The sequence below is a fragment of the Thalassophryne amazonica genome, chromosome 9, assembly GCF_902500255.1.
Source record: "Thalassophryne amazonica chromosome 9, fThaAma1.1, whole genome shotgun sequence".
Lineage (NCBI taxonomy): Eukaryota > Metazoa > Chordata > Actinopteri > Batrachoidiformes > Batrachoididae > Thalassophryne > Thalassophryne amazonica.
In genome coordinates, this window is record NC_047111.1 from 9,508,810 (window position 1) to 9,534,275 (window position 25,466).

At 46.3% G+C, this 25,466-nt stretch overlaps 1 protein-coding gene across 1 annotated transcript in view; it reads right to left on the reverse strand.

The window, feature by feature from the left end:
• Positions 1-25,466, reverse strand: part of LOC117517266 (enteropeptidase-like) — a 213,141-nt gene that overhangs the window by 37,910 nt on the left and 149,765 nt on the right. Inside the window, exon 18 of the mRNA XM_034178213.1 lies at positions 23,754-23,849. Coding sequence (XP_034034104.1) covers positions 23,754-23,849 — 96 coding nt within the window. The remainder of the gene's footprint in view (positions 1-23,753; positions 23,850-25,466) is intronic.

Here is a 25,466-nt window from a genome sequence, read left to right on the forward strand (position 1 = left end):
CATGCAGAAGTCTTCCCATATGAGTTTGTGCTTTACACACCAGGCAATACTCGATCGCATATCCATTCCAATAGCATGAGCACACCTGCATATCCACATCGTCTCCACGTATATCCCACTGGGTGTAAAAGACCATTCTTGGCAACTGGGCTAGTCGGCATAACCCACATACTAGTGCATCCAAAACCTTCACCGGCTTGTGAAGTATTTGCTTGAACTCATGTTTTGCCCCACTTGGAATTGGGGGTTTTCTAACCCCAGGCCCTGACCATTGGACCGTCAGCGGTACTTCTTCGCGGCAAATCACACAGTGATTCTCAACTTTTTTCCACTGTAATATCTCCTTTTCACAAGATAAAAATCCTTTCTTTGCATGATATAGTTTCTTCAGGGCTCTGCCTGCCCAGAGGTCAGTTTTTGTTCTTCTTAAGGCAACCACCCCATTGACAGTGGCCACTCTGACGAAGGGTGGAAGATCTTGGGTGTTTTTGGCCATGTTTAGCTCCTGGTTTCGTCTAGTAAGGAGTTGGCTTCAGCTGCTCTACTCCTTGGATTCCCTTCTTCTTCAATTCTACTGTGTTGCTGTCCAGTATCTTCACTACTGTATCTGTGGTCTCATACTTAGGTTTAACAGCAGTGTTGGTTAGGTGATCTCGAGCTCTCACCCACACCTTCTGCTCAACCTTAAATGGGATTTTTGGTTCTGGTTCTCCATACCTTTTTAGTCTGACTCCGCCCCACTTCAGGTGTCGAAAATGGGCGTTGGTTCAGTTCTTGCGAAGGGGTGGGCCTGCCGGCACAATGGCGGTCATTCAGGGCCTGTCCAATTTCAAGGGCCTTAGTACTCCATTCCCTCATGTTAGCATTCTTCCCAATCCAGTTTTTCACCAGTCCAATAGCCCTTTCCACGACTCCATTTGCTTGAGGGGTGTATGGTGGCGAGTAAATTCTCATTACTCCATTTTCCTGGCACCACTGGTCGACCTGAGCATTACGGAAATGTGTCCCATTGTCCGTTCTCAGCTCCCTAGGTATCCCCAGATTTGAGCACACTTGATCCAACATGCTGATCACACTGCTGCCGTTGGCTTTTCTCACAGGCTTAACAGTCACATAGCCCGACATAGAGTCCACAAGCACCAACAGATACTTTTCTCCTTTCTTACCGGTCACCCCCATGGGCCCGGCAACATCCATGCATACTGATCCCCATGGAACAGTACTCTTTATGGTGAAACCATCCACCCTTTGTCCTCGTTGTCCTGCATTGTATCGACCACATACTTCACAGTCTTTGAGGACTCGGCAGACTTGGTTTCGTGGAATCCAAAGTTGCAGCTTCTCCAGCTCCTTCCGTGTGGGAATGGTGCCTACATGGCCAAGCGCTTCATGTACGGCCAGCACCACCTCTTTCACGGACTCTTTTGGAACTACCCTTCCCTTGGGTGTCTGTTCCCACTTCTCGATCCCGACAACGATGACTTTTCTCAGGTGCACATAGCGGTCCACTTCTTCGTTCCCGCTCCAATGTGCTCCTTCTTTTACATGGGCCTTCTGATGTACCACATCTAAGTCCATTGTTAGCCTCAACTCGGCTATTTTCCTCCACAAATCCATATGGGCTACAGGCTTCCCCTTAGCTCCCTCGAATCCATTTTCTTCCCAAATGGATAAGTCCTCTTTCATGGCTTGTGCGCAGTAATGACTGTCTGTAACCACTTTAGCCCTTTTAACTCTCCTCTTATTTAACTCCAAGAGTCCTTCCAGTATCGCTGTAACTTCTCCGGCTTGGGCACTCCCTGGCGTTTGACCTTTTTGACGATATTTCTCTTTATCTTGATACTTCAGAATATAGCCCCAATAAGCTATATTGTCTGTACCCTTCTTCGACCCATCGGTGTACATAGTCCAGTCGTATGGCTCCATAGGGAGTTGCCTCTCCTTTGGCAATTTTTTTGTCGCCGACTGTTTTGGCCCAATTTCCAGCTCAGGGTCTAGCAGGATGTCCTCCCACCTTCCCCATCTGGCATTTGTGGCTTTAGTACTCTGAATAGCTCCTTTCCTTAGGAACCGGTGGACTTGGCTTTGAGTGATAACTTTTATTGCCTGACCTTGTGCAAGTTCTTTTAACGCACTCCAATATCTAGCCAGGACTGCCAGTTCATTTTCTTCCGGTGGATATTTTCTCTCAATCGAAGACAGTGTATAGCTCCACAAAGTTACCATACCCCCTCCTTCATTGCTCACTTTTACCACCGAATCCTCTTCTTCACAGCTTATTTCGGCTGTCCAAATCCATTGCTTTTGCTCTTGTCCATTAGGTTTCTTCTTGAGACGAGCATAAAGGGGCTTTGCATATCTCTGATAGTGTGGAACGTGATCTCTCACATAGTTACATAATCCCAATATTTTCTGTAGGTCATTCTCAGATTGCGGTGGTTTAATCTGACTCAATTTTTCTCGGTATACTTCTGAGAGTCCCAGGTCTGATGATACCTGGAATCCCAAATAGTTAACCTTGAATTGTACAAACTGACATTTCCTCAGGTTGAGTTTTAATCCCGCTTCTGTGAGCTTCTGAATCACCTTTTGCAGCCGCATTAGGTGTTCATTTTCATCATCATCTGCGATAAACACATCATCGATATAGACTGTTACTCCCAGATCTTTTAATATTTCCATTACTGCTGCTTGGAACACATTTGGTGAATTTCTGTATCCCTGCGGGAGTCCTTGCCACACATAACTTTTCCCTTTATGTGTGAATGCTGTTTTCCCTTGTGACTGTTTTGCTAATCGCAGGGAAAAGAATTCATTTGCCGGCTCAATGCATGATTTGTATCTCTTAATTTGGAGCGTTTTCAGTGCTCCTTGGGGATTTATCAAACTCGCTCTATTGGCTATTGTTCGTCGATTGAGAGCCTTGAAGTTGATTACTGGTCTCCAGCCTCCTCCTGCCGACTCTGGCTTCTTAACTGCTTGGATGGGGCTGTTAGTAATCGGATTCAATTCCACTCGAATGATCCCCAAAGCTTCCAATTCTTTTACTATTTTATCCATTTCCTCAACCGCTCCAGGGTTCAAGGGATATTGTCGCACCGGTGGATGTACTCCTCCTTCGATGACATCAATGTATTTAGCCCCCAAATCTCCACAATCATTTTTAAATCATGCTACTTTAGCTTTGGAGATAATTTCCCTCAATTTTTCTTTCCCCGCTTCAGAGAAATCACTTTCTCCAATCTTTTCTTCTGTGACAGCTGGTACATCCACTTCTTTGTACCAGCTTACCGGACTCTTTCCAATTGGAGTCATAGCCATTCGTACGACTTTTGCCTGTAATTTTTTCACTCGTCGTCTTATTAGATTTCGAAGCCTTTTGGGCCGATGCAATTCTCTCAAATCCTTGACTGTTATCAAATTAAAGGGGCCTTTTATCTAAACTACCCCTTTCCATATTCCAAATGGTCTTTTCTCCGTTGCCGCATTCGCATACTGGATCAGTAGGTATCCCTTGGTCTCGAGGCTTCTGCGGGTCATGGACACCTCTGCTCCCGTGTCCACCAGGTACGGTTCTCCATCCACATTAGTGTAGATATTGTCCCCCTCCCAGTAGGCATGGTCTAGTGTGACCCGCGCCTCCGAAGCCATTACTTCTTCTGCCCTCCAGCTGCCGCTGGGCTTGGCGGACTTCCTGGAGGGCTTTCCTTTGTTCTGGAGTTAATTTGTCGTACTCCTCTTTAGGGAGATAGCCACCACTATGAGGTGCAGGTGTAGGTCGCGATTGTGGTGGTGGAGGTGGTGGACCTCTCGGCCGAGAGCTCCATTGTCCAGCTTTGATTATTCCTCTGTGGTGTTTGATGCGGCTGAGGAGGTGGTGGTTTAGGCACTGAATTTCTTTTCTCCACTCCCACCGGTTTTTGTCCTGATCTCGGTGTGCTCTCCTTCTTTCTCTTTTCTTCATAGAACTGCTGCTCCAGATCCCAGCTCTTCACCACCGCGTCCATTTGTGGGACTGTAGTGCCGTCTATGGGCATTTTCACAAAGGTTATCTCCCCTCTTCTTCCCTTAGTGACCTCTCTCAGTGCCCTAACATAGCGTTGTGGCAAAATCGTCTGTTTTAGCCCATGCCACACTTGAACTAATGTTTGACCTTTGTCTAGTCCAGCTTTAGCTCGAGCAATATGGGAATCTTCATCATTGGGATCTTCCAACACTAACCTGGCATAATGGTTTCGTGCTGGTTCACCCCGACTGATGGGTTGACTGGTAACTTGGGCCAGCCACATAGATTTACCCTCTTCGCTGTTAGAAGCTCTGTCAATAAGGGGCCACACTTCTTTCAAATAGTCTTTTAGGTCCTCATTTGGTTCTTTCTCTCTCACCAGCATCTTTAATTTCTTGAATTCCCGGAATTCCCTGCTGTCTGCTTGGATTTCAGCTTGAATTGCTGGCAGGAAAGTCCTGATTTGGGAGGCTCGCTTGTAATCCTGACGATGGTGGAATTGTTTCTCCTTCATCATCCAGATTTTCTTCATTAATTTCTCTCAACACTTGCCGTGACCAGCGTAAAGCTGCTGTTTTTAGTTTTCTCAACATCACATCATGGTCCACGCCTAAATAGGCGACTCTGAAGTTATTTGTTAACTCTTTACAGGCAGTCAGTGTAGGATAGAAGGGCCACATTAGCATATTAGCCCACTCTCCAACAGTTGCTGTTACCTCGATAGTTTTCTTTTCATCTTGTCGCTCAATCCACTCTTCTGGGATGTCATACCCAGTTTGCCCAACTTCTGGAGCATAGGTTTGTCGCTTATCTCGGGTCTCCACTGGGTTGACCCTGATATCTCTTGCAATTCTCTCTGATGCTACACGCACATTATACACCCCAACTTCTTTCTTTTGTCCTCGGTAGCGTCCAGTTCGCAGTTCTGGGTGTGAGACTTCTCTTTCCCCTACCACAGATAGCGGTTCATCCTCTTCCGAGTCTTGTGGATTGATCTCCTCTTCAGACTCTCTTTCCTGGTCATTATCCATATCAGATTCATGGGAAGGACGTGGGTCTCGTGGTTGTGGGTCCTTGTTTTGTTCTGACCTTCGGGGTGACCCGGTTGCTTCGGTATTTCCGACAGGTAGAGGAATGAATATAGGATCCTCTTCTCCATTATCCGGTGGAGGAGCCTGGAAAGGCTCTCTCATCCGAGATTGGGAGCTTGTGGGGTGTATGATAGTCTGGAGCCCACTTGCAACTCGTTTTAATGTTGGTCGTGGGGTTTTAATCCTTAATTGCTGCACTCCCACAGCATGAACTGATCTTTTCTCACTTGTCACCGTGGGGATGGACTGCATCACTAGTGGGGGACTAGTTGCCACTCCACTAGCTCCAACTGCACCCTTTCTTGGACCTGCTCTACTTGGTCCTAGGTTCACCGCTTCAAGTGCCCTTCTCACTCGATCTTGCTCCTGCTCATTGCTAGTGACCACCACAGTTTCTCTCATTGATCCCCATGCTCCTGGGGTGCGCATGTGTAGGTTCACGGCTGCCATGGCAACCTTTTCTGCCTCTTCCCATGTCATATGTCCAGATCGTAATCCATCCACACATATCACCATCCGTCGATGCTGGCGTTCTTTGGCCAAATCAATAGCTGTTCCCAGAGTCTTCAGCATTTCCTCCATGTATTCGATCGAATTTTCTCTCCCTGGGTAGCTTTCAAAGGGCACATATATGAGTGCATGATAAGCCATTCGTGGTGCGCTTGTTATCACCATCGATCTTCCATCCAGATCTCTCCCCTTTATATTCTTAAGCTCTTCTTGGTATTCTCTGCCTGCCCGCTCCTTGAGCTTTGCTCGGAATTTTCGGTTGGCAATTTTCAGTCTGGGATTTGTGAAGACAATGAGACTATCTCCATCTATATCCCAAGGACTGCCAAAATAATGACATGCCCGTCTTCCATCTTGGACCACCATTTTTTTAGTTCCTTCGGGCATAGGGTCCAATTCCTCCATGTAGTCAGATTCAGCGTATACATGGTGGGTTTTTGCTTTAGATTTTCTAAAGATCTCCTGCGAACGCCCTTCCTCTTTAATATGGTAACTCGGTCCGGCAACACATTCTTCAGCTTTAAGCTGTCCCAAGATTCTGGGCCCACATTCCGGCGATTGATGGAATAGCTGTCCAGACACTCCCTGAAGGCTTCTTCGTCTTTTATCCTGCTCAACCAGGCGTTCTGTCTGTTTTCTAAATGGTGAGGTTGTTCCTCTCACACTTCCTAGGGGCAAGTTTGGCCACTCTGGGTCAAAGCTTGTGTGGAGCTGGTCCGTGCTTTTATATTCTTGACCATTTCCCCCAGGATTAGGACCTCCCGGGGATATCGATTCATCTCCACCTACCTCTGGGTTGTGTTCCTCATCACTTTGTTCGAATTCGGCCTGGGAGTCTATCTTGCCTTCGTCTTCATTATCGAGGCTCTGACTTCCACTCATATCTTCCATTATAGAATATTGTTCCTTATTCATTCTTCCTAACCCTTTTAGCCGTTCTGCCATGGACTTAAACTCAGCATATACGGACGCTGATTTTGCTTTAACATCAACCAGGACCGTCTCTACTTCCAACAACCCAGCTGTCATTTTTACTACGGAGTCATAACTTTTCTCGGGGCTTATTAAGGTGGTGATTTGTCCTCTTTTCCACTCTTCTCCGAGAAGTTTGCACCACCATTCAAGCCACTCTCTGGTCCCCATCTTGTCCTTTGGGACTGGTGGGCTCCCCAAAACGGCCAGGATCTGCCCTTCCTTATGCTTACCTGGATAATATATCCCTAATGTGTGTATAGTTCCTGCCATATCTTCTTTGAAAAATTCTTCATCAGTTTCCACACTTTGATCTATGACATATTTTTGAACTGTTTCTGCCCAAGTATCATATCCTCGTCCATACAATACCACTCTGTGTGGCCGAAAATCCACTTCTTTTTTCCCTTCATGTTCGGATTCAGGGTTTGCTACGGGTCCTGGCTCTCCTTCAGCCATATTTTCACTGCTTGTTCTTAATACTAAACTTACTGTTTCGTAATGATTGTCCTCTCTTTATTCCCTCGGTTGCTGAGATTGTCGATTCCACCACTGTCGTCTCCTTGACTTCAGCTATGGTCCTTGTTGTCTCGAGTCGTCTGCCTCTCAAAGCCTCTCTTAGCGCCTTGAGTCAGGGATGAGTGACAGACTACTTGGCTATTCAGTGCTAATTCCAGAGGTTAACTCCAAATCAGCTGCTCCTTTTCCCGCTTCTCCCCTCAGGAACCTCACGGGTTGATGATCCTATTCTCTCTTGTAGATCACCATTTTGCACGGTATACTCTCATACCTGCTTTCTTGACGATCCGATCCAGCAGACTCCCTCGCCTTCTTCCCTTCCTCGTCATTTTGTGACGATCCAGCAGGTTATCCCCGTCTGCTTCTCGTCCCAGTCCAGACGATCCAGCAGTGACACATCTGCTTCTCGTCCTTGATCCCAGCTCCCTGGGATACTTACTCCTGTTGTCTTTACTTCGTCCTTCTGGTGGTCGCCTCCAAATTTTCACACCTCTGGAGGACAGATATGTTTCAAGCCGTTACTGGACCTATACAGGCCATCAGCCAACACTCTCCACAACACTGTCTCCTTTGGTGATCTACTCAGGGGCTTTACACCTGCCCAATGGCAAAGACTCTGCTTTGGCAAGGATTCTTCCTCGGACCCGACTACACTTTGTCAGGTACCTGTTCGGGCGCCACGTGTCAGATCCCGCTTTTAGATACACGACACACGCTCACCCTCCGATGAGTGTGTTTGTGTAAAACCAGCTCTCCGTCTCTGGGGTTCGACCTTCGTGTCTCCACGGGTATTACCCGGCAGGGCTGCACAAAGGCTGTTCAAGCTGGTGGCGAGGAGATTCGTCTAGCTGCTCACTGCCTCCATCCGGATGTCCACCCCGCTGAAGCTGATCTCGCACCCCGGTCGAATAGCCTTCTCAGGAACCAGGATACGAACCGGCCACGCCCGTTAACGGCAGCTCTCCTCTTATGGATCAGGGCTCTTGGAATGTTGCTAGATTTTAAATTTAGTGACTCGTACAGCGAGTCCCCAGGATGTGTTATTTTCATTAAAAACCAGACTAACCTTTTAGAGCACTTGATGTTGTATACCCAATAAACTTAACTTTCACACCTTAAGAAGCATCAATAATCCAATGTCCGAGCCTTAACACATTAACTGCATGCTTGGAATTTTATTGCAGGTTTTGCAAGTGCCGATAACATAATCAAAATAGGTTATATGGTGATAATTTCACAACAGTAATTCAAATATAATTAGAATAATGATTGGCAGAGATTTTTTTTTTAATTCAATAATTCTGACTGATCTTACTTTGACTGGGACTGGATTGATTTCTTAACAAATTTTCCTAGGAGTGAGGGAGGAAGGCTTTCGAGGTTAAGGTCCCCAGCTCGATGAACTTGATTTCCTCTTCATCAGCTATTAGTCGTTAGCTGACCACGATCCTTGTGTGATATTGTAATCCTTCAGGAAGTTAATCCACATAAGAATTTATTCCGTCTTCAATCAACCAAAAGTTGATCTAATCCATTCTGGTATGCTGTGATATTCCTTGAGAGAGACATTGTTGAACATTCCCCACTCAGACTTAAGGCCAGTGGTTATCCTCCATCGTTCTGCTACTCCGTGACTGGACGGCCTGAGTGGGAGTTGAAATCTCTCTCAAATGATCTTTTATGGCTCCAATCCTCTCACTCCACGATTCCAATTGATGCTCACAAGATGGTCAAGTCTTGTGATCTCCTCGTAGCAGGGGAGTAGTGGCAACAGCACCTCTCCCTGGAAGAATAACCCCGTTTTCTGGTGTTTCAACAGGTTATATATGTTCTTGACTCTTGTCGTCCTCAGATGATCTTGGTTACCATGGGGACGCTGTTGACTCAAAACCTCCTCCCTTCTCCTTCTGCTTTACTGGAAATCTCCGCAGCCCCTACCAGTAACTTATTTCTCAAGTTCCTCTTTTCTGTTAACACTTCAGCTTTTCCGAGAATTCACTCTTTTAAATCATTTCTTCAAAATCACATCAATCATATTCAATCATTTCATTACAACTCTCTTTCACATAAAACAATTCATATGATCATATACAAACATTCTCATTCCTTATTATTCATTTCATTTTTACCAACATCTTAATCATTTGATCAGTTGTTTAACATCAGCTTTTCTTGCCCCACTTGCGACATCTTCTTCACTTCCTCTTTTTCTCTGACTCTGCACTCTTTATGAAAAACAACTCATATAATCATTCATTTCACTTATTCGTAACATACTTTTTCTAATCAACTCTTAATTTTAACACATTAATACTCCATTTGATCATACTTGTCATGTTAGAATCATTCTTAGACATATTCCCTCGTCTTCACCACTGAGTTCATTCCGTGGGCCTCCCCATTTACAATGGAAAAGTCCGGTATGACCTCACTTACTCCTGGAAGGTACCAAACACTGTGCAGTTTAATCCAACAGCATGTATATTAATCCCATGGCACATATTATATTCCAAGATGATAACAAGCTGAAAGCAAGCTTAAAGTCATTTTTCCTGACACTTCTTGTAAGACCAATTATGCGCTTAGATCTGCACCTGTTTTTACGCAATGTTGATAAATGAGGCCCAATGTGACAATACCTTAAACACATTTCTGCTTTGGACTTTACTTGCAGTTCCTCTACACAGTTGTTGTAGAACATTAAACACAGTTTCCTACAGTAGACACTGAACTCAAAGATAAAATACCTTGTCAAATTTTGTTAAATTTGCAATCATGGAGGTGGTAAGACCCACAGCAAGAGGAAGAAGGAACAAGGAAGACAAAGAGAGATACATGAACAAGGACAAAGAAGAGCAAGAAGGAAAAATGTTTCAGATGAAATTTGAGCAACTTTGGTGGACCATGTGATCAACCACAGCCTCACACTGAGGGAAGCTGCACTCTAAAAAGGTGCTGTCTCAATGAAGCAAATTGATGTAACAATTTGCATATATATATTTTTTTTTATTTCAATTTAGTTGTTTCATAATGCCACAACACTTCTCTCGTTATGTAAGCTGAAATAACTTTAAAGTGAAGTTACAGTAAAATAACTAGAAAATCTATGCAAATTGTTTTCTCATTGATAGGGTGGTACAGTACATACATGATACTGTACATACATGATACTGTACCATGTTTACTGTAAGTAAACTACAGTATTGTAAGCACTTGTTTTCATTGTTTTGTGTTTTGAATTTGAACTGTGCAGTACTCTGTCTTTCTTTAGGTATTTGTAAGAAATTTCAATTTCTTTATAAAAACAACAAAAAAGCAGAGAAATAACACTTTTGTTGCTAACTACTGTAACTTTCAGCTCGTGTTTGAGAAAAAGTAAATAAAAATATACTGACTTCAGTGTTTTGTGTAAAACACAGTGTGTTGTTGATTGAAAGTGTTTCAAAATGCTGCATGGGTTTCAAGGCGCCTCACATAGAACAGTTCAACATAAAAAATTTAATAAATAAAAATTAAAAAGTTCAAATACATAATTTAAAACAGAAGTAAAAGAATAAAACAGATAAAAATTAAATCTATTCATAAGAAAGAGAATATAAATAGGCTTTAAGTGTTATGTGGGCCGCTGAAGAGGAGGTACTGCTGGCCCACCACCACCAGAGGGCGCCCTGCTTGGAGTGCGGGCTCCAAGCACGAGAGGGCGCCAGACCCAGAAGAAGTGACAGCTGTCACTCATCGTCAGCTCCAGCTGTCACTCATTCCTCATCATCACCATCACCATAAAGGCCGGACTGCAACTCCACCTCCTCGCCGAGAAATCAACTACCGAAGAGGTAACTTTCTCTGCTGACTCATATCGTTGAGTGATAATCTGAACTTCTTTTGCAGCCGTTATCCTGTTGTGTCGTCCTTATCTGTGGGATTGGCGTTTGGTGTGACAGCGACGGCTTCGCCTCACACCCCAAACCAGATAAGTGGTTTAAACAGGAGCTGCACGCGTGTGTGATTGGAGGTGGAGGTGCTCCCTCCTAACTGAGTGCAGACTGTGGATTACTGAGTGTGCGGATTCACACTCATTCATCTTGTCTTTGTTTTCTGCCAGCAGTACCAGGGTCGACAGCCGAAGACAGAGGCCACCTGGGGATTCGGGACTTGGCGGCTCCGGTGTTCTTCAGACCGTTGGTGGTGGAAGCCGTGTGGGATGCGGCTCCTCTCTCGTCGGGGGTCTTCTATCTTCGAGCCTGCCCACACGTCACCTGGTGTTAATTGACTTTACTGATTTTGTGTGTTTAGTTGTGTGTTGTCACAACATTAAATTGTTACTTTTTGGCTTATTCATTGTCCGTTCTTTAGCGCCCCCTGTTGTGGGTCCGTGATACGACACCTTCCCAACAGGATTTCTCGGCCATTCGTCATGGATTCCGAGGGGCGTCAACCCGAGCTTGAACGGCCAATGGAAGAGCCAGGAGCGCAGGCGTCAGCGAGAGGCGTGTTGAGTGAGCTGCAGCAGATCTTAACCGCCTTCACGGCTCGGCTGGACTTAGTGACCAAGCAGAATGTTCTCCTTAACCGGAGGGTGGAGGCTCTCACTGCCAGGGTGGAAGCGCGCGATCAGGGCGCTGCTGCAGCCACTCCTCTTGCTGGTCCTGGGCCTGTAACCGACGTTCCACTGGTCGTTCAACGACCCCCCCCACCGTCCCCTGAAGCATACATAAGCCCTCCGGAACCGTACGGAAGCTGTGTTGAGACGTGCGCAGACTTCCTCATGCAGTGTTCGCTCGTCTTTTCACAGCGTCCTGTCATGTACGAGTCAGACGCCAGACGGGTGGCTTATGTTATTAATCTGCTTCGAGGAGAGGCACGCGCCTGGGCTACGGCGCTTTGGGAGCAGAATTCACGGCTCCTAACGTCTTATGCTGGGTTTGTACGGGAGTTCAAACAAGTTTTTGACCATCCCAACAGAGGCGAGACCACTTCGAGCGTGCTGCTGTCAATGAGACGGGGCGTCGCAGCGCAGCCGAGTATGCAGTCGACTTCCGCATCGCGGCAGCGAGGTCCGGCTGGAATAACGTTGCGCTCCGCGCCGCCTTCATAAATAGACTGTCTCCGGTCCTGAAGGAGCACCTGCTGGCTAAGGAGGAACCGCGGGATTTTGACGGGCTTGTCGATTTGGTTATACGCTTAGACAACCGTTTGAATGAGCATCGTCGGGAGCAGGCCGGGGGGCGTGACCGGGCACGAGCCGTCCCTCCCCCTTCCGGTTCCGAAAGGGTGACGTCGTCCCCACGCTTCACTGCCAGAGAGCTCCGTGTGGCTACAGCTCCCCCTGCTGAGGAGGCTATGGACACGAGCAGGGCCAAAGTAAAAACAAACGTCAGACAAAGGAGGCTGGCCCGTGGGGAGTGTTTTGTCTGCGGCTCTTGTGAGCATATGCAGAAGGACTGCCCCAAAACGGTCAAACTACAACGCCCGTCCTTAGAAACTGGGCTAAGGGTGGGCCATAACACGCACGCAGGGAAATCCCGCAAATCTGCACGTATCCCAGTGACGATCCTTTGTGGGGATCTAACCCTTCACGCCCCAGCACTGGTAGACACGGGGAAGGGAATCTGCTGGATAGCAGATGGGCAAAGGAAGTAGGGCTCCCCCTGGTGGCTCTGCCGGCACCATTGCAGGTGCGAGCACTAGATGGCACCCTGCTTCCATTAATTACACATCAGACACAACCAGTGACTTTGGTTGTGTCTGGGAATCACAGGGAGGAGATAGTGTTCCATGTAACACCATCTACCTCCCGAGTGATTTTGGGATTTCCATGGATGGTGAAGCACAATCCCTGGATAGATTGGCCGTCCGGGGTTGTGACGCAGTGGAGCGAAACCTGCCACCGGGAGTGTTTAGGATCCTCGGTTCCTCCCGGCGTGACGGCTAATGAGGAGGTTAAAGTCCCTCCCCAATCTATCGGCAGTGCCAAAGGAGTACCACGATCTTGCTGACGTCTTCAGCAAAGATCTGGCGCTCACTCTTCCCCCGCACCGACCGTACGATTGTGCCATCGATTTGGTCTCGGGCGCTGAGTACCCGTCCAGTAGGTTGTACAACCTCTCACGTCCGGAACGCGAATCAATGGAGACCTACATCCGGGACTCTTTAGCTGCCGGGCTGATCTGGAACTCCACCTCCCCGATGGGTGCTGGTTTCTTTTTTGTGGGCAAAAAGGACGGCGGACTCCGTCCATGCATTGATTACAGAGGGCTGAACGAGATTACGGTTCGCAACCGATACCCGTTACCCCTGTTGGATTCAGTGTTCACGCCCCTGCATGGAGCCCAAATTTTCACAAAATTGGATCTTAGAAACGCGTACCACCTGGTTCGGATCCGGAAGGGAGACGAATGGAAGACGGCATTTAAACCCCGTTAGGTCACTTTGAGTACCTGGTCATGCCATTTGGCCTCACTAACGCCCCCGCGACGTTCCAAGCTTTGGTAAATGACGTCTTGCGGGACTTCCTGCATCGGTTCGTCTTCGTATATCTGGATGATATACTCATCTTTTCCCCGGACCCTGAGACCCATGTCCAGCATGTACGTCAGGTCCTACAGCAGTTGTTGGAGAACCGGCTGTTTGTGAAGGGCGAGAAGTGCAAGTTCCACTGCACTTCTTTGTCCTTCTTGGGGTTCATCATCTCCTCCAACTCTGTCGCCCCTGATTTGGCCAAGGTTGCGGCGGTGAGAGATTGGTCCCCACCAACAAGCCACAGGAAACTGCAGCAGTTCCTCGGCTTTGCAAATTTCTACAGGAGGTTCATTAAAGGCTACAGTCAGGTAGTTAGCCCCCTGACTGCCCTGACCTCCACCAAGGTCCCCTTCACCTGGTCGGATCGGTGCGAAGCCGCGTTCAAGGAGTTGAAACGCCGGTTCTCGACTGTACCAGTTCTGGTGCAGCCTGATCCTGATCGCCAGTACATAGTGGAAGTGGACGCCTCTGACTCAGGGATAGGAGCCGTGCTGTCCCAGAGCATGGAGGCTGATAAGGTTCTCCATCCTTGTGCCTATTTTTCCCGCAGGTTGACCCCAGCTGAACGGAACTATGACGTCAGCAATCGGGAGCTCCTCGCGGTGAAGGAGGCTCTTGAAGAGTGGAGACACCTGCTGGAGGGGGCATCGTTGCCTTTCACGGTTTTCACGGACCATCGAACCTGGAGTACATCCGGACCGCCAAGCGGCTGAACCCCATGCAAGCCCGCTGGTCTCTGTTCTTCGGGCGCTTTGACTTCCGGATCACGTACCGCCCCGGGACCAAAAACCAAAAATCGGATGCATTGTCCCGGGTGCACAAAGAAGAAGCCAAAGCGGGGCTGTCGAACCCCACCGAGACCATCATCCCAGAGTCCACTGTCGTGGCCTCCCTCACCTGGGACGTGGAGAAGACCGTCCGGGAGGCCCTGGCAAGGAGCCCGAACCCGGGGACCGGCCCCAAGAACAGACTGTACGTCCCACCAGAGGCCAGAGCTGCCGTATTGGACTTCTGTCACGGATCCAAGCTCTCCTGTCATCCCGGAGTGCGTAGGACCGTGGCAGTGGTCCAGCAGCGCTTCTGGTGGGCGTCCCTGGAAACCGACGTTCGGGACTACGTCCAGGCCTGTACCATCTGCGCCAGTGGCAAGGCAGACCATCGGAGGACCTTGGGACTCCTCCAACCCCTGCCTGTGCCTCACCGCCCCTGGTCTCACATCGGCCTGGACTTCATCACTGGCCTCCCGCTGTCCCAGGGCAACACCATCATTCTCACGATAGTGGACCGGTTCTCCAAGGTGGCCCACTTCATGGCCCTCCCGAAGCTCCCGACGGCCCAGGAGACGGCAGACCTCCTGGTCCACCACGTCATACGGCTGCATGGGATACCATCGGACATTGTATCAGATCGTGGTCCCCAGTTCTCTTCGCAGGTTTGGAGGAGTTTCTGTAAGGAGCTGGGGGCCACCGTGAGTCTCTCGTCCGGGTACCACCCCCAGACAAACGGCCAGGCAGAGCGGGCTAACCAGGAGTTGGAACAGGCCCTTCGCTGCATCACCTCCGCGAACCGGCCACCTGGAGTCACCATCTGGCCTGGATCGAGTATGCCCATAACAGCCAAGTCTCGTCTGCTACCGGCCTCTCCCCTTTTGAGGCAGTTTGGGGTACCAGCCCCCATTGTTCCCGCTGGTGGAGGGAGAGGTCAGTGTGCCCTCGGTCCAGGCCCACCTCAGGAGGTGCCGCTGGGTGTGGCGGACCGCCCGCTCTGCCCTGTTAAAGGCCCGGACGAGGGCCAAGACCCATGCGGACCGCCGGCGTTCCCCGGCCCCCACATACCAGCCCGGGCAGGAGGTGTGGCTCTCGACGAAGGACATCCCTCTCTGTGTGGACTCCCCAAAATTAAAGGACAGATTCATAGGACCCTTCAGGATCCTCAAAATCATCAACCCGGCCGCAGTGAAGCTCCAACTCCCAGCTTCACTGCGGATCCACCCTGTGTTCCACGTGTCCCGCCTCAAACCACACCACACCTCGCCCCTCTGTGCTCCGGGACCTACGCCGCCTCCTGCCCGGCTCATTGACGGGGAGCCTGCTTGGACAGTCCGCAGGCTCCTGGACGTCCGTCGTAAGGGCCGGGGGTTCCAATATCTGGTGGACTGGGAGGGGTATGGACCTGAAGAACGCTCCTGGGTGAAGAGGAGCTTCATCCTGGACCCGGCCCTCCTGGCCGATTTTTACAAGAAACACCCGGACAAGCCTGGTCGGACGCCAGGAGGCGCCCGTTGAGGGGGAGGTCCTGTTATGTGGGCCGCTGAAGAGGAGGTACTGCTGGTCCACCACCACCAGAGGGCGCCCTGCTTGGAGTGCGGGCTCCAAGCACGAGAGGGCGCCAGACCCAGAAGAAGTGACAGCTGTCACTCATCCTCAGCTCCAGCTGTCACTCATTCCTCATCATCACCATCACCATAAAGGCCGGACTGCAACTCCACCTCCTCACCGAGAAATCAACTACCGAAGAGGTAACTTTCTCTGCTGACTCATATCGTTGAGTGATAATCTGAACTTCTTTTGCAGCCGTTATCCTGTTGTGTCATCCTTATCTGTGGGATTGGTGTTTGGTGTGACAGCGACGGCTTCGCCTCACACCCCAAACCAGATAAGTGGTTTAAACAGGAGCTGCACGAGTGTGTGATTGGAGGTGGAGGTGCTCCCTCCTAACTGAGTGCAGACTGTGGATTACTGAGTGTGCGGATTCACACTCATTCATCTTGTCTTTGTTTTCTGCCAGCAGTACCAGGGTCGACAGCCAAAGACAGAGGCCACCTGCGGATTCGGGACTTGGCGGCTCCGGTGTTCTTCAGACCATTGGTGGTGGAAGCCGTGTGGGACGCGGCTCCTCTCTCATCGGGGGTCTTCTATCTTCGAGCCTGCCCACACGTCACCTGGTGTTAATTGACTTTACTGATTTTGTGTGTTTAGTTGTGTGTTGTCACAACATTAAATTACTTTTTGGCTTATTCATTGTCCGTTCTTTAGCGCCCCCTGTTGTGGGTCCATGCTACAACACCTTCCCAACATTAAGTCTTGACTTAAAAATGTCCACGGACTCTGACTCCCTCATGGTCCCAGAAAGACCGTTCCACAGAGCGGGTGCACGATAAGAAAAAGCTCTTTGAGCCTTTGACATAGAAAACCTGTAAAGCCTACTTTTAGTACACAAAAAAATTTGCAAGAGGTATCGATAAGCAGAATCGATAATGGTATCGATATCGATAAAATCTAATCGATCCCTAGTGATGTCCTTATGACAACTTGACATTAATCAATGTGACATTACCAGAAAATGTCTTTGTCATGACAACTAGACAGAATAAAAGAATAAAACAGATAAAAATAAAAACTATTCATAAGAAAGAGAATAAAAATAGGCTTTAAGTAAGTAAGTCCCTTCAGCTGCTCCCTTGTTTGCACTCGGGGTCGCCACAGCAAATCCAAGGTGGATCTGCATGTTGAATTGGCACAGGTTTTACGCTGGATGCCCTTCCTGACGCAACTCCACATTACATGGAGAAATGTGGCAGGGATGGGATTTGAACCCGGAGCCTACTGAACTGAAACCAAGCACATTAACCACTTGGCCACCAACCCTGTCCCTGTCGCAGGCCATCATTCCACTCTGCCTCAAATCCTCCACCATTATCTCAGTCCCAAAGAAGTCAGCAGTGGAGAGCATAAATGACTACAGGCCTGTTGCACTTGTCTGCCTCCCACTGTGGACCCCCACCGGTTTGTCTACAGGGCAAACCGCTCCACAGAGGACGCTATCACCACAGCTCTCCACACCGCGCTGAGCCACCTGGAGCACCAGGGGAGCTATGTGAGGATGCTCTTCCTGGACTTCAGCTCAGCCTTCAACCACATCATCCCGGAGATCCTGATCCAGAAACTGACACATCTGGGGATCTCCACCCCATCTGCCAGTGGATCAAGGATTTCCTCACAAACCGCCCACAGTCCGTGAAACTTGGCCCCCACCTTTCCTCCACCATCACACTCAGCACCGGTTCCCCTCAAGGCTGTGTACTGAGCCCCCTCCTGTTCACCCTTTACATGCACGACTGCTCTCCGACCCATCTCTCAAACACAATCATAAAGGTTGCGGATGATACCACCGTGATTGGGTTCATCTCAGGGGGGGATGAGTCTGATTACAGAGATGAGGTCAATCGACTGACAGTGTGGTGTTCAGCTAACAACCTGCCGCTGAACACCACAAAAACAAAAGAAACTAGGACTGCAAGCAGTCATATATGGGCCCTCGTTCCGTGAGACCGCCTACCGAGGCCAGCGTATCCCCTTGTGACCACATGTGGGCATGTGCATACAGGGGCGACCACTCATCACCAGTTGCTTAGTAACGTGTTACTCTAATCTGACCACTTTTTTTAGTAACGAGTAATCTAACACGTTAATCTTTCCAAATCAGTAATCAGATTAAAGTTACTTCTCCAAGTCACTGTGCGTTACTATTATTTTTGCATTGTGGGTCGATAGCAGCATTAAACTTGGTCCGTGGGCAGGAGGTCGGGGTTCGACTGAACTGCCCACTTTAAGCGAGCTGTGAGCTTTTCATCAGCTACGACTCGTGCTCACCTCTTAAAGCGCGGTGATCAGCACACCTGCACTGAGGTTTACAAAGACATTTTTATACTTTTTTCCCTCCTTTATTTAGAATTCTGAGCTGAGCCGCTCTGTATCTGCTGTTAAAAACAGCTGATCCTCCGCGACGCGTCAACAACTAACACTATTTTCCACTCAAATACACCTAAACTCTCTTTCTGAGGACCACATGATGTGAAAACGCAATAAAACTTTCTTACCTGTAAATCTGGTCATGTTTTCTGCATAAATAAATGTTATCCATTCTTTGTGCTCAAACGCCAAAGCAGGGGCGAATCCAGATGGAATGGGGGCGTGGGGCAAGGATGTGCCCCCCCTCCCCCACAACACCCCTAGATTAAAGGTCCAGTTTTGAAGCTGTTTTTTACTACAACTACTAATATTGCTTAAAATAATAATAATTTCGACAAGTAAAATGTTTATAGAGAATTTAAATGTTAGAAAAATGTTAGAATTTAATAGTTACATTTATAAACAATGTAGGTTCGAAATTGCAAGTTTTACTGTTACAGTGCTGTCAACAGTTAAATATGAGGTCAAGAGAGAGGTCTTTATTTTACTTTTTATAAAACAAGTATTTATTTTCATTGAAATCAAGAAAGAGTGACTATAAAGGGAGTTTTGGCAGAGGGTTGTTGTCGGCAGCTGGGAAAAGTAACTAAAAAAGTAACTAGTAATCTAACTTAGTTACTTTTACAATTGAGTAATCAGTAATCAGTAATTGTATTACTTTTTCAAAGTAACTGTGGCAACACTGCTCATCACACAGTTCAAATTTCAAGCAAATCACACAATGCAAGAAGGAGTTATGACATGTTGACACTTCATCCACTAGGGGTGCTCAGTGTACAAACAGAGGGGCCAGGTATGGTAAGGGGCTGACCCTCATTACACATGTGAAATTTCAAGTCAGTCAGGTAAAGCATGAAGGCGTTATGACCAGTTGATTGTTTATCCACTAGGGGGCACTCAGAGCACAAACAGAGGGGCCAGGTGTGTTCAGGGGCCAAGTGTCATCACAAATGTGAAGCTTCATGTCAATCAGGCAAAGCATGAAGGAGTTATCATGACTTGATGTTCCATGGCGAAGGGTCAAAATGGCGACGCCATAGCGGCCACACCCTTCGACATAGAGAAAAGCTTTCGATAACTTTTGATCAGTATCATCTCTGGATGCTGTGAAAGAAATTTGAAGTGCATTGGACAAAATCCCTTCTTCTGCATGTTTCAGAAATGGAATGACGTTGATTGGGTTAACTATGTGACATCAGGACCTGTTAAAGTAAAAATAGTACATTTCCTGTTACCACCAGGGGACACTATGGCAAAGTTAATATAGTTAATATATGCAGACGTTCAGGGCGGAGCCCTCATCATGTCCAGCAAGTCTGAAGGATCTATGATGAAGTATGTGGGCGTGACAGCCATTTGAAGTGAAACGGCGTGCTCCGAACAGCTTGCCAAAGTTTGACGAACCCTAGCAGCCACGCCTTTTGACCTAATTACATTCTTTTGATAACTTTTGATCACCATTGGGTCATGATGATGTTGACCAAATTTGAAGACGATTGGATGAAATCCCTAGGACGAGTTCATTCAAATGTAAGTACTGGAAATGGCCAAAAATGGCAAAAATTACCTCAAAATCGAAACTTAAATCAAAAATGGTCGACTTCCTGTCGACATTTCACCATGACAGTAAGAGACTTTTTTGTGCATCCTAGCATGGTAAATATGTGTACCGAATTTCGTGAGGCTACGCCGAAAAAGACCCTAGGTGGAGGGTTTTTTGAAAATTTCTAAGGGGCGCTATTTCACGATTTCGCTGCGACCTTGAGCGCGACCCCCAAAATATCGAATTTCTGATCCGGCTGGACAACTTTGGAAAGTTTTGTGAGTTTTTGAGCATGGGAAAGGGCCGAAATTTTGATTTTAAAAGTGATAATAATAATAATAAACTAGGACTGCAAGCAGTCATATACGGGCCCTCATTCTGCGCGACCGCCTAACCAGGCCAACGCGCCCCCTTGTGACCAGATGTGGGCATGTGTGTACTCGGACGACCACACATCCCACAGTTCAAATTTCTAGCAAATCACACAATGCATGAAGGAGGTATGACATGTTGATGGTTCATTCACTAGGGGGGCTCCGAGCACAGACAGAGGGGGCAGGTGTGTTTAGGGGCCAACTGTCATCACACATGTGAAGTTTCATGTCAATCAGTCAAAGCATGAAGGAGTTATCATGACTTAATGTTCCATGGCAAAGTGTCCACCCATGAGCGCCGCCCCTATGAATGGTAAGAGGTTGTTGTGCTGTGGCTGTGTATCAATTTTCATGATGATATTACAAAATTAAAGCCGTCAAAAGGAAGAACGTAAATTCATGGCGAATGGTCGATATTTGGCAGGCCGCCACACGGACGCCGTTACTCTTAACTTCACAGCGATCATCTCCTATGTTCACCAACTTGTTCTGCATGTTTTAAAAGTGGTATGAAATTGATGGTGTTAAGTATGTGACATCAGTGCCTGTTTAAATATAATTATCCATAGCGAAGGGTCAAAATGGCGGCACCATAGCGGCCACACCCTTCGACATAGAGAAAAGCTTTCGATAACTTTTGATCAGTATCATCTCTGGATGCTGTGAAAGAAATTTGAAGTGCATTGGACAAAATCCCTTGTAGGAGTTTGTTCAAATACAACATTTAGGAATCACGCAAAAATGACAAGAAAATTCTAAATGGCCGACTTCCTGTTTGGAGTAGACCCATGGTGCAAGAGACTTTATTGTACATCTATGCAATTCACACATGGGTACCAATTTTCATCTCCCTACTCAAAAAAAAAACCCCTATGGGAAGGGGTTTTTGAAAGATTCAAGGGGGCGCTATTGAGGCATTTTGCCCCACCCATGGGCGACACCCCTATGAATTGTAAGAGGTTGCCGTGCTTGACGTGTGTATCAATTTTCATGATGATATGACAAAATTAAACCTGTCAAAAAGAAGATAATTTCATGGTGAAAGGGCCATATTATTCACTCCGTCACACGGATGCCGTTACTCGTAACTTCATGGTGATCATCGCCTATCTTTACCAACTTGTTCTGCATGTTTTAGAAGTGGAATGAAGTTGATGGGGTTACGTATGCGACATCAGGACCTGTTAAAGTAAAAATAGGACATTTCCTGTTACCACTGGGGGGCGCTATGTTGGAGGTGGGAAGTTAATATATGTAGACATTCAGGGTGGAGCCGCAATCATGTCCAGCAATTTTGAAAGATCTACGATGAAGTATGTGGGCGTGACGGCCATTCAAAGTGATACGGCGTGCTCCGAAAAGCTTGCCAAAGTTTGACGAACCCTAGCAGCCACGCTGTTTGACCTAATTACATTCTTTTGATACCTTTTGATCACCATGGGATCATGATGATGTTGACCAAATTTGAAGACAATCCCTAGGATGAGTTCGTTCAAATGTAAGTACTGGAAATGGCCAAAAATGGCAAAAATTACCTCAAAATCGAAACTTAATATCAAAATGGCCGATTTCCTGTCGACATTTCATCATGACAGTAACAGACTTTTTTGTGCATTCCAGCATGGCTACGACAAAAAAAACCCTATGCGGAGGATTTTTTTGAAAAATTCTAGGGGGCGCTATTTCGCAGTTTTGTTGCGACCATGTGCGCAATCCCCAAAATATCAAAATTCCGATGCGACCATACGACTTTGGAACTTGGTGAGTTTTTGAGCATGGGAAAGGGCCGAAATTTGGATTTCATTTTGCGCAGAATAATAGTAATAATAATAATAAACAGTGCAATTACAATAGGGTCCTCGTAGGAATTTTTCCTACTCGGGCCCTAATAATAAATAATAGTAATAATAATAATAATAATAATAACAATAATAATAATAATAAACAGCGCAATTACAATAGGGTCCTCATAGGACGTTGTCCTACTCGGGCCATAATAATAATAATAATAAACAGCGCAATTACAATAGGGTCCTCGTAGGACTTTTTCCTACTCGGGCCTAATAATCTTGGACTTCAGGTAGGGCAGGGCTGATCCAGCACCGCTCTACATCCAAGGGGACTGTGTGGAAAGGGTCAGCTTCATCAGGTTCCTGGGAGTGCAGCTCTCTGACAGCCTCTCCTGGACTGCCAACACCACAGTGGTGGTGAAGAAAGCCCAGCAGCGCGACTTCACTTCCTGAGGGTGCTCAGGAGGAACAATCTGGAGGAGAAGCTGCTGGTGTTGTTCTACAGAGCCACCATTGAGAGCATCCAGACGTACTGCATCACATCATGGTACAGAGGTGCACAGCAGCAGACAAGAGAGTGCTGCAGAGGGTGATCAAAACGGCCCAGGGGATCACTGGTTGCTCTCTGCCCAGTCTGGAAGACATTGCCAGCTCTCGCTACTTCAGCAGAGCTGCCAGCATCAGCAAAGACACATCCCACCCCAGCAAACACCTGTTTGACCTACTACCCTCCGGCCGACGGTATAGGTCAATCAAATCTAGGACAAACAGACTCAGGGACACCTTTCTCCCCAGAGTGATCACTGCACTGAATAATAACAAATCACTCTAATCTGCACTTTTCAAGTTTCTTGTGCAATATCTGTAAACCATGTGCAATTTTCCTGTGCAATATGATTCCACAGTTGTATATAATTCTCATTTTACATTTTACTTGGTCCATATTTAATTTTATTTTATTTTACCTTATGTTTATATTAGTTGTACATATACTCTGAATAATTTAGCGTTAAATTTCACTATCTTTTATATTGGCTAAAAATTACTCGCACCACGGAAAGCATCTTTTCGGAGTTGCACTCAAATCTCGTAATGCAAATTACAATGACAATAAAGGTGATTCTGATTCTGATGTCAAGTTGTCATGACAAAGACATTTTCTGGTCATGTCACTTTGATTAATGTCAAACTGTCATAATCAAGACAACCCAAAAATGTCAACTTGTCATGATAAACCCCAAATAACACTTTATGACAGCAGTCATAAACACTTATGACATTGACATGATGTTTTTTGTTTTGTTTTGTTTTTTGAGTTGGAAGCTATTACTAATGATGTAAAGACTCACAACACCCTGTTTGTGAGTATTTTGTGTTCCTTAAGTATTCCCTGTGGTCCTAGAGGCTCCTGGTGTATGTCAGTTTTATTTCTCATTTGTCCATCTGCCCTTTTACCTGCTTCATTTTGAGTTATTCTTTTTGTGTTGGTCTCCACTAAGTGTGAACTGTCCCTGGCCTCAGCTAATAAATCTGACTTTTTTGCCATATCCTCTGCCTGTATATGTGGGTTTGACATATTCCACAAACCGTAACATTTCGGATCATCCAATTTACAATTAGGAGTCACACTTTTAGTTCTTACTGTGATAGTTCTCGTTCTGGTGCTTTTGTTGTGTACCTGACACTAAGTGTAACGTTTCCATCAACACCGACACTGAAGTTTGTGAATGGTGAATCTTCTGGAAGTGCAGGCAGCAGCATCACCTTCCCCGACCTGCAGAAAATCCAAAATTGGAACTTTAATTTATGAGCGCTCTCTCTCTTTCTCTGTCTGTGTGTGTTACTTGTATGACAGTTTGGTGTTACATGTATGCAGTGGTGGACACACTTCTGATAATCCGATAACAGATAATTATCAAAGAATGTTTTCATTATCGGATTACCTTTTTAGATAAATTTAAAAACCATCATCGGAGTAATTATCTTCCGATGAATTACCGTCTGATAACTTTTAGACTGATAACGTATTAAACTAAGCTAAACAGTGAAAAACATTTTTAAAACTGTAGAGACCTATCTGTTAAAAGGTTCCTAATACACATGTTGTTCTATCCTCTGTAAGCAAGAGAACTGTTGACCAAAAAAAAAGTCATTTGCTTTAACACCATACTAATATAATCGCAATGTCACCAAGTCATCCAGAGGCATACATGTTTAACTTATGGTTCAAATTTTAACCACTCATTTTAGACAAGTTATTTAAAATTATTGTCATGTCTGAAGTTTATAAAGTGAAAATATCAGATATATGTTTTCGTTTTAAAGTAATGTGCTAATTTCTAAGGTTTTGTGAGCACATGCTGTGCCAGGCAGCAATGCATTATGGGTAGCATAAGGTAATCTCAGACGTTCACGACAGGACAAATGCATTTCAGACAGTCTGTTCAGGGTCCATAGATAACAGCATTAAACTCTAGTGCCTAAAACTCTCGTGAATATATTCTCTGGGTTTATAGACGTTAGTGTATTTGCGTTTGTTAAATTCCACGCATCTTAAATGTAGCAGACACGGATTATCTGGAATTTTGTTTGACCTTTTTTTCAAGGCCGCTACTGCCATCTACTGGCCAGGAGTGTTCATGGCAGTATTAAATGTCTGGGTACATGGCTGCTCTCAAAGTGTTGGTATTGTCCATTGTCCAGGCGCTTTTTGTGTGCATATATGTTAACTTTGTATTCTAAAAATACGGTTACAAGTAATTCCAACTCCTTATCGGTCCACACGAACGATGTTGGCGCCCTGTTTTTAGTTTTTGTTTAAGTGACGACAAGAGAATAAGGCTCCTGATTGGATAGAATTTTAATCAGTACCGCCACCCAAAGGTTTGGCAGACTAATTACAACACATTTATACGGTTCGATGTGGATGGATTTTTTTTTTTAAACAACGTAGTGTGGATGAAGTTTTTTCCCCCAAACTGAAAGGGTAAGATATGCGGTTTTACAAATACCCGACAACGTGTGTACATGGCCTTATGTCTGTGAAAGGCACTATATAAATAAATTTACTTACTTTCTTACTAATATTGAGTGCATGTTTTACAACATCATAAAGTTTTAAAACATGCAATTGCGATGACACTTCCAGGGCTCCGTAAAAATGCCTGTTTTTACAAATAAAAATGGAATATTTTACAAAAGCACATTTATCTTTAAACCAACACACGACACATGTCACATTAACGTGTTGGTTTACATAATGGATTACTGAACCAATCACTGTTTAGCACTTTTACCCAGAATGCTTTGCGGTCTGTGTTTGTTACAAAACCTCAGAATTAGTGCCTTATTCAACATTAAAAGATATATGTTATATTTTAACTTTGTAAAA